Below are 11,096 nucleotides of genomic sequence, written 5' to 3' on the forward strand. Positions count from 1 at the left end.
GGGGACGGAGTCATTCATCTGTCATCCACACCGGGAAACTTGAGAAGTGTGCTGCTTGCCTGGAGCTAGAATCCAGGATGTGACGGAGTGTCTGCACAGACTGATCAAGCTCTCAGACCGCTACCCCTTCCTACTTCTCCATGTGGGCACCAATGATACTGCCAAGAATGACCTTGAGTGGGTCTGGGAAGAAGGATAAAGGAGTTTGAGGCGCAAGTCGTGTTCTCATCCATCCTCCCTGTTGAAGGGAAAGGCCCAGGTAGGGACCATCAAATTGTGGAGGTAAATATGTGGTTGCACAGGTGGTGTCGGAGAGAGGGCTTTGGATTCTTCGACCATGGGATGTTGTTCCAGGAAGAAGGATCACTAGGAAGAGATGGGATCCAGCTAATGAAGAGAGGGAGGAGTATCTTCGCAGGCAGGCTTGCTAACCTAGTGAGGAGGGCTTTAAATTAGGTTCACCAGGGGATGGAGCCTAAGCTCTGAGGTAAGTGGGGAAGTGGGACACTGGGAGGAAATGCAAGGAGGAGGGTGCAACAGGGGAGGCCTCCTGATCCATACTGAGAAAGTTGGGCAACGGGCTAGTTATCTTAGGTGCCTGTACATGAATGCAAAAAGCCTGGGAAACAAGCAGGAAGAATTGGAAGTCCTGGCACAGTCAAGGAACTATGTTGTGATTGGAATAACAGAGACTCGGTGGGGTAACTCACATGACTGGAGCACTGTCATAGATGGGTATAAACTGTTCAGGAAGAACGGGCAGGGGAGAAAAGGTGGAGGAGTTGCACTGTATGTAAGAGAGCAGTATGATTGTTCAGAGCTCCAATGTGAAACTGGAGAAAAGCCAGTTGAGAGTCTTTGGGTTAAGTTTAGGCTCGAGAGCAACAGGTGATGTTGTGGTGGGTGTCTGCTATGGACCACCAGACCACGGGGATGAGGTGGACAAGGCTTTCTTCGGACAACTAACAGAAGTTTCCAGATCACAGGCCCTGATTCTCATGGGGGACTTCAATCACCCTGACATCTGTTGGGAGAGCAATACAGCGGTCCACAGACAATCCGGGAAGTTTTTGGGGACAACTTCCTTGTGCGAGTACTGGAGAAACCAACTAGGGGGCATGCTCCTCTTGACCTGCGGCTCACAAACAGGGAAGAATTGGTAGGGGAAGTAGAAGTGGGTGGCAACCTGTATAGCAGTGACCATGAGATGGTCAAGTTCAGGATCCTGACACAAGGAAGAAAGGAGAGCAGCAGAATACGGACCCTGGACTTCAGAAAAGCAGACTTTGACTCCCTTAGGGATCTGATGGGCAGGATCCCCTGGGAGGCTAATATGAGGGGGAAAGGAGGCCAGGGGAGCTGGCTGTATTTTAAAGAAGCCTTATTGAGAGTGCAGGAACAAACCATCCCTGATGTGCAGAAAGAATAGCAAATATGGCAGGTGACCAGCTTAGCTTATCAGAGAAATATTCAGTGAGCTTAAACACAAAAAGGAAGCTTACAAGAAGTGGAAATTTGGACAGATGACTAGGGAGGAGTATAAAAATATTGCTCAAGCATGCAGGGGCGTAATCAAGAAGACCAAAGTACAGTTGGAGTTGCAGCTAGCAAGGGATGTGAAGGGCAACAAGAAGGGTTTCTACAGGTAGGTTAGAACAAGAAGAAGGTCAGGGAAAGTGTGGGACCCTGAATGAATGGGGGAGGCAACCTAGTAAGAGAGGATGTGGAAAAAGCTAAAGTACTCAATGCTTTTTTTTGCCTTGGTTTTCACAGACAAGGTCAGCTCCCAGACTGCTGCACTGGGCAGCACAGTATGGGGAGGAGATAAGTAGCCCTCAGGGGTGAAAGAACATGTTAAGGACTATTTAGAAATGCTGGACATATACAAGTCCATGGGGCTAGATGCACTGCATCTGAGGGTACGGAGTGAGTTGGCTGATGTGATTGCAGAGCCATTGGCCATTACCTTTGAAAACTCATGGCGATCGGGGAAGGTCCCGGACGCTTGGAAAAAAGCAAATATAGTGCCCATCTTTTAAAAAAAGGAAGGAGGAGAATCTGGGGAACTACAGACTGGTCAGCCTCACCTCAGTCCCCAGAAAAATCATGGAATCAAGGAATCAATGGAATCAATTTTGAAGCATTTGGAGGAGAGGAAGGTGATCAGGAACAGTCAGCATGGATTCACCAAGGGCAAGTCATGCCTGACCAACCTGATTGCCTTCTATGATGTGATAACTGGCTCTGTGGATATGGGGAAAGTGGTGGACGTGATATAGCTTGACTTTAGCAAAGCTTTTGACACAGTCTCCCATAGTGTTCTTGCCAGCAAGCTGAAGAAGTATGGATTGGATGAATGGACTATAAGGTGGATAGAAAGCTGGCTAGATTGTCAGGCTCAATGGGTAACGATCAATGGCTCCATGTCTAGTTGGCAGCCGGTATCAAGCAGAGTGCCCCAGGGGTCGGTCCTGGGGTCGGTTTTGTTCAACATCTTTATTAATGATCTGGCTGATGGGATGGATTGCACCCTCAGCAAGTTCATGGATGACATTAAGCTGGGGGGAGAGGTAGATACGCTGGAGTGTAGGGATAGGGTCCAGAGTGATCTAGACAAAAGAAATCTGATGAGGTTCAGCAAGGACAAGTGAAAAGTCCTGCACTTAGGACGGAAGAATCCCCTGCACTGCTACAGGCTGGGGACTGATTGGCTAAGCAGCAGTTCTGCAGAAAAGGACCTGGGGATTACAGTGGATAAGAAGCTGGATATGAGTCAGCAGTGTGCCCTTGTTGCCAAGAAGGCTAATGGCATATTGGGCTCTATTGGTAGGAGCACTGCCAGCAGATCGAGGGAAGTGATTATTCCCCTCTATTCAGCACTGATGAGGCTACATCTGGAGTATTGTGTCCATTTTTGGCCCCCCCACTACAGAAAGGATGTGGACAAATTGGAGAGAGTCTAGCGGAGGGCAATGAAAATGATTAAAGGGCTGGGGCACATGACTTATGAGGAGAGGTTGAGGAACTGGGGTTATTTAGTCTGCAGGAGAGAAGAGTGAAGGGGGATTTCGTAGCAGCCTTCCAATACCTGCAGGGGGGTTCCAAAGAGGATGGAGTTCGGCTGTCCTCAGTAGTGGCAGATGACAGAACAAGGAGCAATGGTCTCAAGTTGCAGTGGAGAAAGTCTACGTTGGATATTAGGAAACCCTATTTCACTAGGAGGGTGGTGAAGCACTGGAATGGGTTTCCTAGGGAGGTGGTGGAATCTCATCCTTAGAGGTTTTTAAGGTCAGGGTTGCCAAAGCCCTGGCTGGGATGATTTAGTTTGGCTTGGTTCTGCTTTTAGCAGGGGGTTGGACTTCATGACCTCCTGAGGACTCTTCCAACCCTAATCTTCTATGATTATGTAGCTTTTTCAGAGCAAGAAGAAATCACTGAACTCACCACCTCTAGGGTGGAAAATGGCAGCTGTATAACAGTGTGATGCAACACTAAGCAGCAGTTTAGTAGAGGAAGTGATGAAGAATGCCATGCCCAGCTGTAAATGCAGTGGGCACAATTAAGGATGCAGAATATTGGCTACGCCTCTGCAGCTGACAGCTTTACATGTGTGAATATAAATGGCCACGAGTGGTTGGCACTTTGCTTTTACATCTCATTTAATTAAAATATGTTACCTCCTCTAGCATCTTGCCCCCTAACACCAGGCTGGAGAATTGATCCAGAACTAGGCCCAACTGTCTGCTGAATGACCACTCGAACGTCACACTTCTCTGCACTTTTATAGCAGCTTTCAGCCAAAGAGCTCGATGCGCTTTACAAATGTGAACGTTACCAACCTCCCTGCAAAGGGGGTAAGCGCGATCAGACACATTTAAAAGTACTTGCCCAAGGGTCACACTGTGAGTCACTGGAAGAGCCAGGAATAGTATTGAGGAGCCCTGGTTTCCAATCGCCCGGTGTTACCGTTCCACAACACTGCTTCACCCTGCAGATAACGTCAGTGCATACAGTGTGTTGCACTGGATATGGACCAGTCTGAAATGCTGGTTATGGCACGTGCTGCAGACATCAAGCACAGGTAGGGACTTCCTCTCCCAGAGAATGTGCTCTGACATTGGCTTGTCAGGTGTATTCACCTCACCGCTCTGTGCCTCAGTCTCCTCATTTATAAAATGGGGATAACAATAGGCACTTCTTTTTTCAAGTGCTTTGAGATCCACTGATGAAAAGCCAGGGATGACTATTATACTATATAAAGATAAATCATTATGCATTATCATTATGGGGCACCTGGCATTGGCTGCTGTCTGAAGATAGGATACTGGGCTAGATGGACCTTTGGTCTGACCCAGTATGACGGTTCTTATCTTCTTCTTTTAAAATTTGATCTCTTAAAAAATTCCACTGGCATTTTTTGACCCACTTAGTTGTGGCACATGTGACCGAATGCCCCCACTGCACTGCCCCGTGTGTCTGGCGCATCTGCCTGGGAAGTGGCACAGGAAAACACCAGAGCTTGGTGAGAGAATCTCAGCCCTGGCCAGAACCCTGCTGTCACACAACAGCTGTGATGGGTGTGAGCAGGGAAGGGGTAGACCTAGGGCTGGATCCTGCACACAACATCTCAGAGAGGCTGGACTTGATCCTGTGCTGGGCAGATGCAGAGCAATGCCAGGTATACGAGCAGGAGAGGAAATGCAAGGGACCTTCACGTTACTGGCTGCCTAGCTCCAAGCAGAATCCTTTCTCCCACCCGGTCCCATTTACCTTGGGAGTGAAGGAGACAGCAGGCAGAGAGCCTGTCATATACTAAAGATCAATGCCAGGGATTTAAACTTAATATTTCACCTTATTTGTACCTGGCTGTCCCTATCATCCAGACTGCCACTGGAGAGCAAAAACCTTGCTCAGCCTGCTGCATGCACAAAGATTTGCAGGATCAAGAGGAAAATGTGTTAAGTATTATTATTAATTATTATTATTATTGGTATTATTACTGTATGGGCTCCTTAAATAATCTAACCCCACTGGTGGACTAAAACCCCACACCCTGTCTTCTTCTTTCCCCTCAGGTGGAAAACTCGTCAGGGTTGCTCTGAAGGGAGGACTGATCGCTCAGTGGTTACAGGCTTAGGGCATCTGCCCAAGCTGTATTAGCCCTTAGTCAAAGTCCCTGCCCTGCTCTAGGCTGTAGGATCTTGGGTTAGTTGCTCTACTTCCCCATCTGTAAAATAGAGCCAAAGCATTTCCCTGTGCTATGAGGTGAAATCCATTAAGGATTGCGAACAGCTCAGGCCTGACAAGTGCCCCAGATCAGCAGTAGTGCTCTGAGCTGTGCATTGCCTGTGACTGAGAGGAAGCCAGAGGTGATGGAAATGCGATCAGCCTCTTTGAGTCACTACTAGCCCCAGTGATTCTATTTTAAACTATCCTCCTCCCATTGTATATTCTGACTGTGCATCTGGATCCCTGACCCAGACACACACACACTTCAAACCAGGCAGTGGGGAAGCAATGAACTCTTTGCTGGGCTGGGGAATGAAAGCAAATTAGGGGAAATGATTGAGATGTTTTTGTTCATTGGGTATCTGCTTGTTGGATGTTAATCAAATGACAATACAGCAGGCACCATCCCTCCTCCACTAAATCAAAGCCAATGCAGAATGCCAGCAGAGGCTTAGCTTAATGCAAAAATCCCCCTCAGGAAGGGCGGATGGGGATAACAAACCCAACATCTTTCATGCTTCTAGAAGGAACAAGAGCAACCAAATGCATACACCTGGCAGGGGGTGAATAGGAGCCTGGGGTGATGTAAATCTGGAATAACAGCTGCCCACATTGGGAGGAAAGCCAAGGCCTTTAAGGAATTGTATAATTACGCATTGGTAAGTCTATTCCCTCCGGAGAGGTGCTGAGCCCTTTACTCAGAAATGTCCACTACATGCATCCGACGAAGTGCTCATGCTCCAATACATCTGTTAGTCTATAAGGTGCCCACAGGACTCTTTGCTGCTTTTACAGATCCAGACTAACGCGGCTCCCCCTCTGATACTTACTCAGTGGGTGTTGAGCATCAAATCCTAAGCATGGCACCACCTTTGTGTGCATGTAACATTGGGGACACCCGTGTTTATGAATGCACGGCCAGTGTGTACATGGAATAGGTGGTTAGTTCCACGTGCACGTGTGTCTGAAAGACACCATTGGAGGGGTGGCTATGATTTAGTTGGGGATTGGTCCTGCTTTGAGCAGGGGGTTGGACTAGATACCTCCTGAGGTCCCTTCCAGCCCTGAGATGCTATGAAAGCTCTAAGTGTGTGTGTGTAAATATACAAATACCGCTCTCCATTATCTCCAGCCATAAACACACCCACTTGGCGGAGCTGTGATTCACATCTATAGCTGCCTAGCCTACATGTCTCTCTCCCTCCAGCTGAATGAGCTGAAAGCCAAGCTGGGATCCCCCAGCAGCCTTTGGCGTCGCCTCCACCAGGGAACCCCCGCTCCAGCTGTTCCAGCTGGGAGAGAATTCGCCCTGCGCCTCCTGCCATTCACGTGCCGGGTCTCCAGGGGGGAGGCTGCATCCAGCCGGGGGGGGGGTCTCACTTTTCCTTTCCAGAGGGGGGGGGCAAGCCCAGCTCGGCTGAGCAGAATTCACAGCCTTCGGGGCGGTTGGCACGCCCTGATCAGCAGCGCCCAGGATGCTGCTGCTGGATCCTGTGATTATTGTGATTATGGAAAGGCAGGGAAAGAAAAGGGGGGAGGGGGGGAGGAGAAGAGCTGGCAAAACGTCACGAGGAGAGATTTCCTTATTGGGACTCCCTAGCCTACATCCTGAGTCCATGTATGGGCATTTACGTCACAGGCCGCCTCACTGGGGACTCCAGAAAAGGAAGCGGCGCGGCGCGGCGGAAGATCAGAGGCAGCCGCGCTGCAGGTATAAAAGGCGCCGCAGCGCTGGGAGCCGGGAGCACCAGCCAAGCCCCGGCGCGGCAGGCTGAGCCCACATGCCCCGAGGCAGCCGGGCACTGGCCTGGGAAGGAGACCGCCGCGGCGCGCAGGGGCTGGAGCAGCGCTCGGGAGCGGGGCAGAGGGGTGGCAGAGCTGGGGACTTCCCCTTCGGTCCCACCCCCCCTTCCTCCCCGAGCCTGGGCTCGCCGGAGATGTTGAGCGTGATGGATTTCTCCTGCCAGGACTCGCTGTATGCCAAGTACCCGGAGAGCTGCGAGCTGCGAGCGGGGGAGCACCCGGGCTCAGCCCCGCAGGAGCAGCAACTTCTGGCGGGGCAGCAGAGGGAGGCGGCGGCCGATTTCCTCGGAGGTAAGAGACCCCCCCCCCACGTCCCCCTTCAAGTTGTAGCCAAGCAGGATTGCGGGGGGAATCCAGCTTCCGAGCCTGGCGCTGAAAGAGGAGCAGGGCTCCTGCTTAGCGAGAGTGGCCCTTGGTGACGATCCAGAGCTGACTGATGCCTGGGCAGGGCCTTCCGCGGAGCTCTCGGGGGGTGGGAATTGGGCTGGGGGCCCGGTGCTCTCCCGTGGCACCGCTTTGTTATATAACACGGGAGGGCCACACGGCTGGGCTGTGAGTTCCTGCATGCACCGCTCCAGCCCCGCTCCTTCTGCAGCCCCTTCTGTATTCCCCGCCCCCCAGCCGAGCAACGTCTCTAACCAGTTTGTTTCCCCCTTTTAATTCCCAGGTGAATTCATGGGCTCCACAATAAACGGGGAAACGGCGGATTACTTCTTCCTAGGCAGCCAGCCGGCCCCCGCGCTCAGCTACACGGGCAGCTTTCTCATCAAGGCCATGCCGGAGCAGCCCCACGACCAAGAATCCCTCTTCAACCTGATGTCGGGCATCCTGGGCCTGTCTCCGTTCCCTGGCTCCGAAGGCCACCAGAGGCAACTGGATTCCCTCTACTCGGTCCCCGAAGCCATTCAGAACCACCTGGACCTTTACTCCACCTGCCAGCCGGAACTGAACATCTCCGTCCAGCCCCCCTTCGCTGAGCAGGGCTACCCCGCCTTCCCCACCCTGGAGAACGCGCCCCAAGTCCCAACCTCCCCGAGCGTAGGCAGCTCCGCGCAGTGTCTCTTTGAAACAAAACTGTTGGAAAACAAGCAGGACATTAAGATTCCCCCCATGGCTCCAGCCCTGGACAAATTTAAGGTTTCCTGCTCCCAATGGGAGCCACTCGCTCAACCTCAGAACTACTTGCCCGATGGCTACCAGTCCTCCGAGTCCTTCCAGCCCCCGGAAAGTAGCCAGGCCATGTTCCACCCCCTCGGATCCAAAATGGAAAACGTGTTGTCCGTCAGCTGCCGGTCAGAGCTCAGCAGCCTGGCTGAAGCCTCGAGGACCTACAGCAACAACTTAGGTTTCAGTTGCGAGCCAGAAAGTTTCCAGAATCTCGGCAGCCAGGGGCAGATCCCCAGCGACTTCGGGGAGGCCAAGCTCCATAACCTCCCACCGCAGTTAATGCAAGACTTCGACTCCTCCTTGGCCCAACCCGAGGTCGTGCCAAGCTTAATGAACCCAACCGAGCTCCTCCACCGCCACCAGTCCCCGTCAGTCCCTAGCGCAGACTTCCTGGCCCATCCCTCCACCTCCTCAGCCAACCCCAACATCCTAACCGAGCCAAAGAAGAGAACCCGCAGGACCAAATGCTCCTCCAAATGCTTCTGCCCTAAGCCGCACGAGAAGTCCTTCGCCTGCCCGGTGGAGAACTGCATCAGGAGCTTTGCCAGGTCAGACGAGCTCAACAGGCACCTCCGGATCCACACCGGCCACAAGCCTTTCCAGTGCCGCATTTGCCTGCGGAACTTCAGCCGCAGCGACCACCTCACCACCCACATCCGGACGCACACCGGGGAGAAGCCCTTCTCCTGCGACATCTGCGGCCGCCGGTTTGCCAGGAGCGACGAGAAGAAGAGACACAGCAAAGTCCATTTGAAGCAGAAAGCGAGGACCGAGGAGAAGCTCAAAGGCCTCGGCTTCTATGCGGTGGGGCTGTCATTTGGGACCCTCTGAAGCCCAACTGGGAGCCCCGATTGAGGTCGTTTACTGGGGTGAGCCCGGTCACCCCTTGCTGAAGGGATCAGGCTGGAGAGTCCACTTCCAAATGGCTCCTGGGTGGCAGTGGCAAAGACCAGGACAACTGGTGGCGGGCAGGGATGGCTCCATCTGGCGATTCATTCTGCCCAGGAGAGAAGGCGCTTTAGATGTACATAAGTGAAAGGCACCGCACCGGTTCCGATGGGATCCAGGGGCGATGCACACTCCTAGGTGCACAGTCACTGCTGGAGGAAACCCAGAGATCTCGGAAGTGAAGGAGAAAGCGGAATAATCCGCGCTACAGGCAGTCACGCCGTTTCAGCACCACGCCGAGTGGACAGCTCCAGCTAGCGGGGGAGCTGCGCGGCGCAAAGGACACTTGCAAACTGCAGTTTTAACTTCAGCTTCCAGAAAGAGAACCGTGCAGAAAGAAACCCCGCCCACGTTTTAGGCGAAGAACAAGACGCACTTGTTCAGGCTGCATTTTTAATAAACTGAATCCGATTTACCTTGCCAAGCACTTTACTGAACTCCCTGAACAATCCATTGTGATAAATGTTCTCATGTCGAAACTGCACCAGAAGTCTCTGTTGGGAGGGGAAAAAACCAAAATGGATGCGATCAACATGACGAACTGACGTGTTAATAACTGAAGACAGGTGTTTGACCACCTTTGGTTTATAATGTTTTGTACAGGACTATGGGTGGGGGTGGGGGTCCACCCCCGTAAATATTTTTCTTTGTAAAAAACAGAACCAATCAGGAATATTACAAAGCTGTGTTTATTTTTGCAATTAAAGTTTGTTCTACTCTAGAAATCCTTTTTGCATTTTTTTCTATAGAAACCCTATAATGTTGCATGTCAATAATACTTCTGATCTCTAGATCTCCCGTGACCTTACAAAGATGGCTCAATATCCTACAGAGATAAGAACTGAACCCCACAGAGACCGGTTCTGATAACTGCTGCACTAACTCCTCACACTGGCATCAGTGAGGACTAAAGTACTCATTAGCCTGCTGAAGGCAGCATCTACCCTAGGGGAGTTAAGAACTTGCCCATGGTCACACATCCCATCAGTGGCAGAGCCAGGAATAGAAGAGTTTCCCTGGCATAACTCTGAGCTATGTCTCCTGTACCTGAAGCAACCTCTAAATGAAATGGTTGTTTTACAAGGAGACTCGTGGTGTTCCCCTTGGGATTGCCTAGAAGGGAATATGAAATGAGCCAGCCGTCAGCCAGTACTGAACGCAAAGGGAATGTATGTAAACAGGGTCAGGGCTGGTGCAACCATTTAGGTGATCTAGGCGGTCGCCTAGGGCGCTGGGATTTGGGGGGGTGCCACTTTCTTCAGTAGCTACTGTGGCGGCCGGATCTTTGGCCACCCTGGTCGCTGCTGGCATTTAGGCAGAGGGAGCTGGGGCAGGGAGGGGTGCCTGCAGCAAGTAAGGGGGGGGCAGCACGCAGGGAAACTCCCTGCCCCAGCTCACCCCTGCCCCGCCTCCTCCCCAAGCATGCTGGGGCTGCTTCACTTCTCTCGCCTCCCAGGCTTGTGGCACCAATCAGCTTAGGCACCGCAAGCCTGGGAGGCGGGAGAAGTGAAGCAGTGACAGCGTGCTCGGGATGCTCGTGCGCGGAGCAAGGGTGAGCTGGGGTGGGGGGGTGCCTCAGGGTGGGGAGCTGCCACAAGGGGGCTGCCTCATCACGGAGGGGGGGAGCTGCCATGGGAGGGCGCAAGGTGGAAGTTTCACCTAGGGCGCAAAACATCCTTGCACCGGCCCTGACCAGGGTCACTCAGTAAGCTGTGGGCAACATTGCATCATTAAAGGTCTGCTTCTGATAGCCACAAGTGGGGTGCCTCAGCTCCCTGCCAGCGTAGGAGCCAAAGCCCAGTCAAGTCCCCGAGTACCTTCCTGTAGCATTTTGTGGGCTTTGGCTCATACTCCCAAAGGAGCCTAGATCTTTGCCAAGTCCCTCAGTGGCTGCATGTAGTGAGGGGACATGGCCTGAGACTGACTGGGAGGAAGCCCTATCCACCCCG

At 52.4% G+C, this 11,096-nt stretch overlaps 1 protein-coding gene across 1 annotated transcript; it reads left to right on the forward strand.

Annotated features, from left to right (window-relative positions):
- The first annotated feature begins 6,950 nt into the window (after positions 1-6,950).
- EGR4 (early growth response 4) lies at positions 6,951-9,872 on the forward strand. The gene is made up of 2 exons (XM_039541377.1): positions 6,951-7,323; positions 7,700-9,872. Exons 1-2 carry the CDS (start codon positions 7,011-7,013, stop codon positions 9,028-9,030), a joined length of 1,644 nt encoding a protein of 547 aa, XP_039397311.1. The 5' UTR covers positions 6,951-7,010; the 3' UTR covers positions 9,031-9,872.
- The last annotated feature ends 1,224 nt before the right edge of the window (positions 9,873-11,096 follow it).

The sequence above is a fragment of the Mauremys reevesii genome, linkage group 5, assembly GCF_016161935.1.
Source record: "Mauremys reevesii isolate NIE-2019 linkage group 5, ASM1616193v1, whole genome shotgun sequence".
In the NCBI taxonomy this organism is placed as follows: domain Eukaryota; kingdom Metazoa; phylum Chordata; order Testudines; family Geoemydidae; genus Mauremys; species Mauremys reevesii.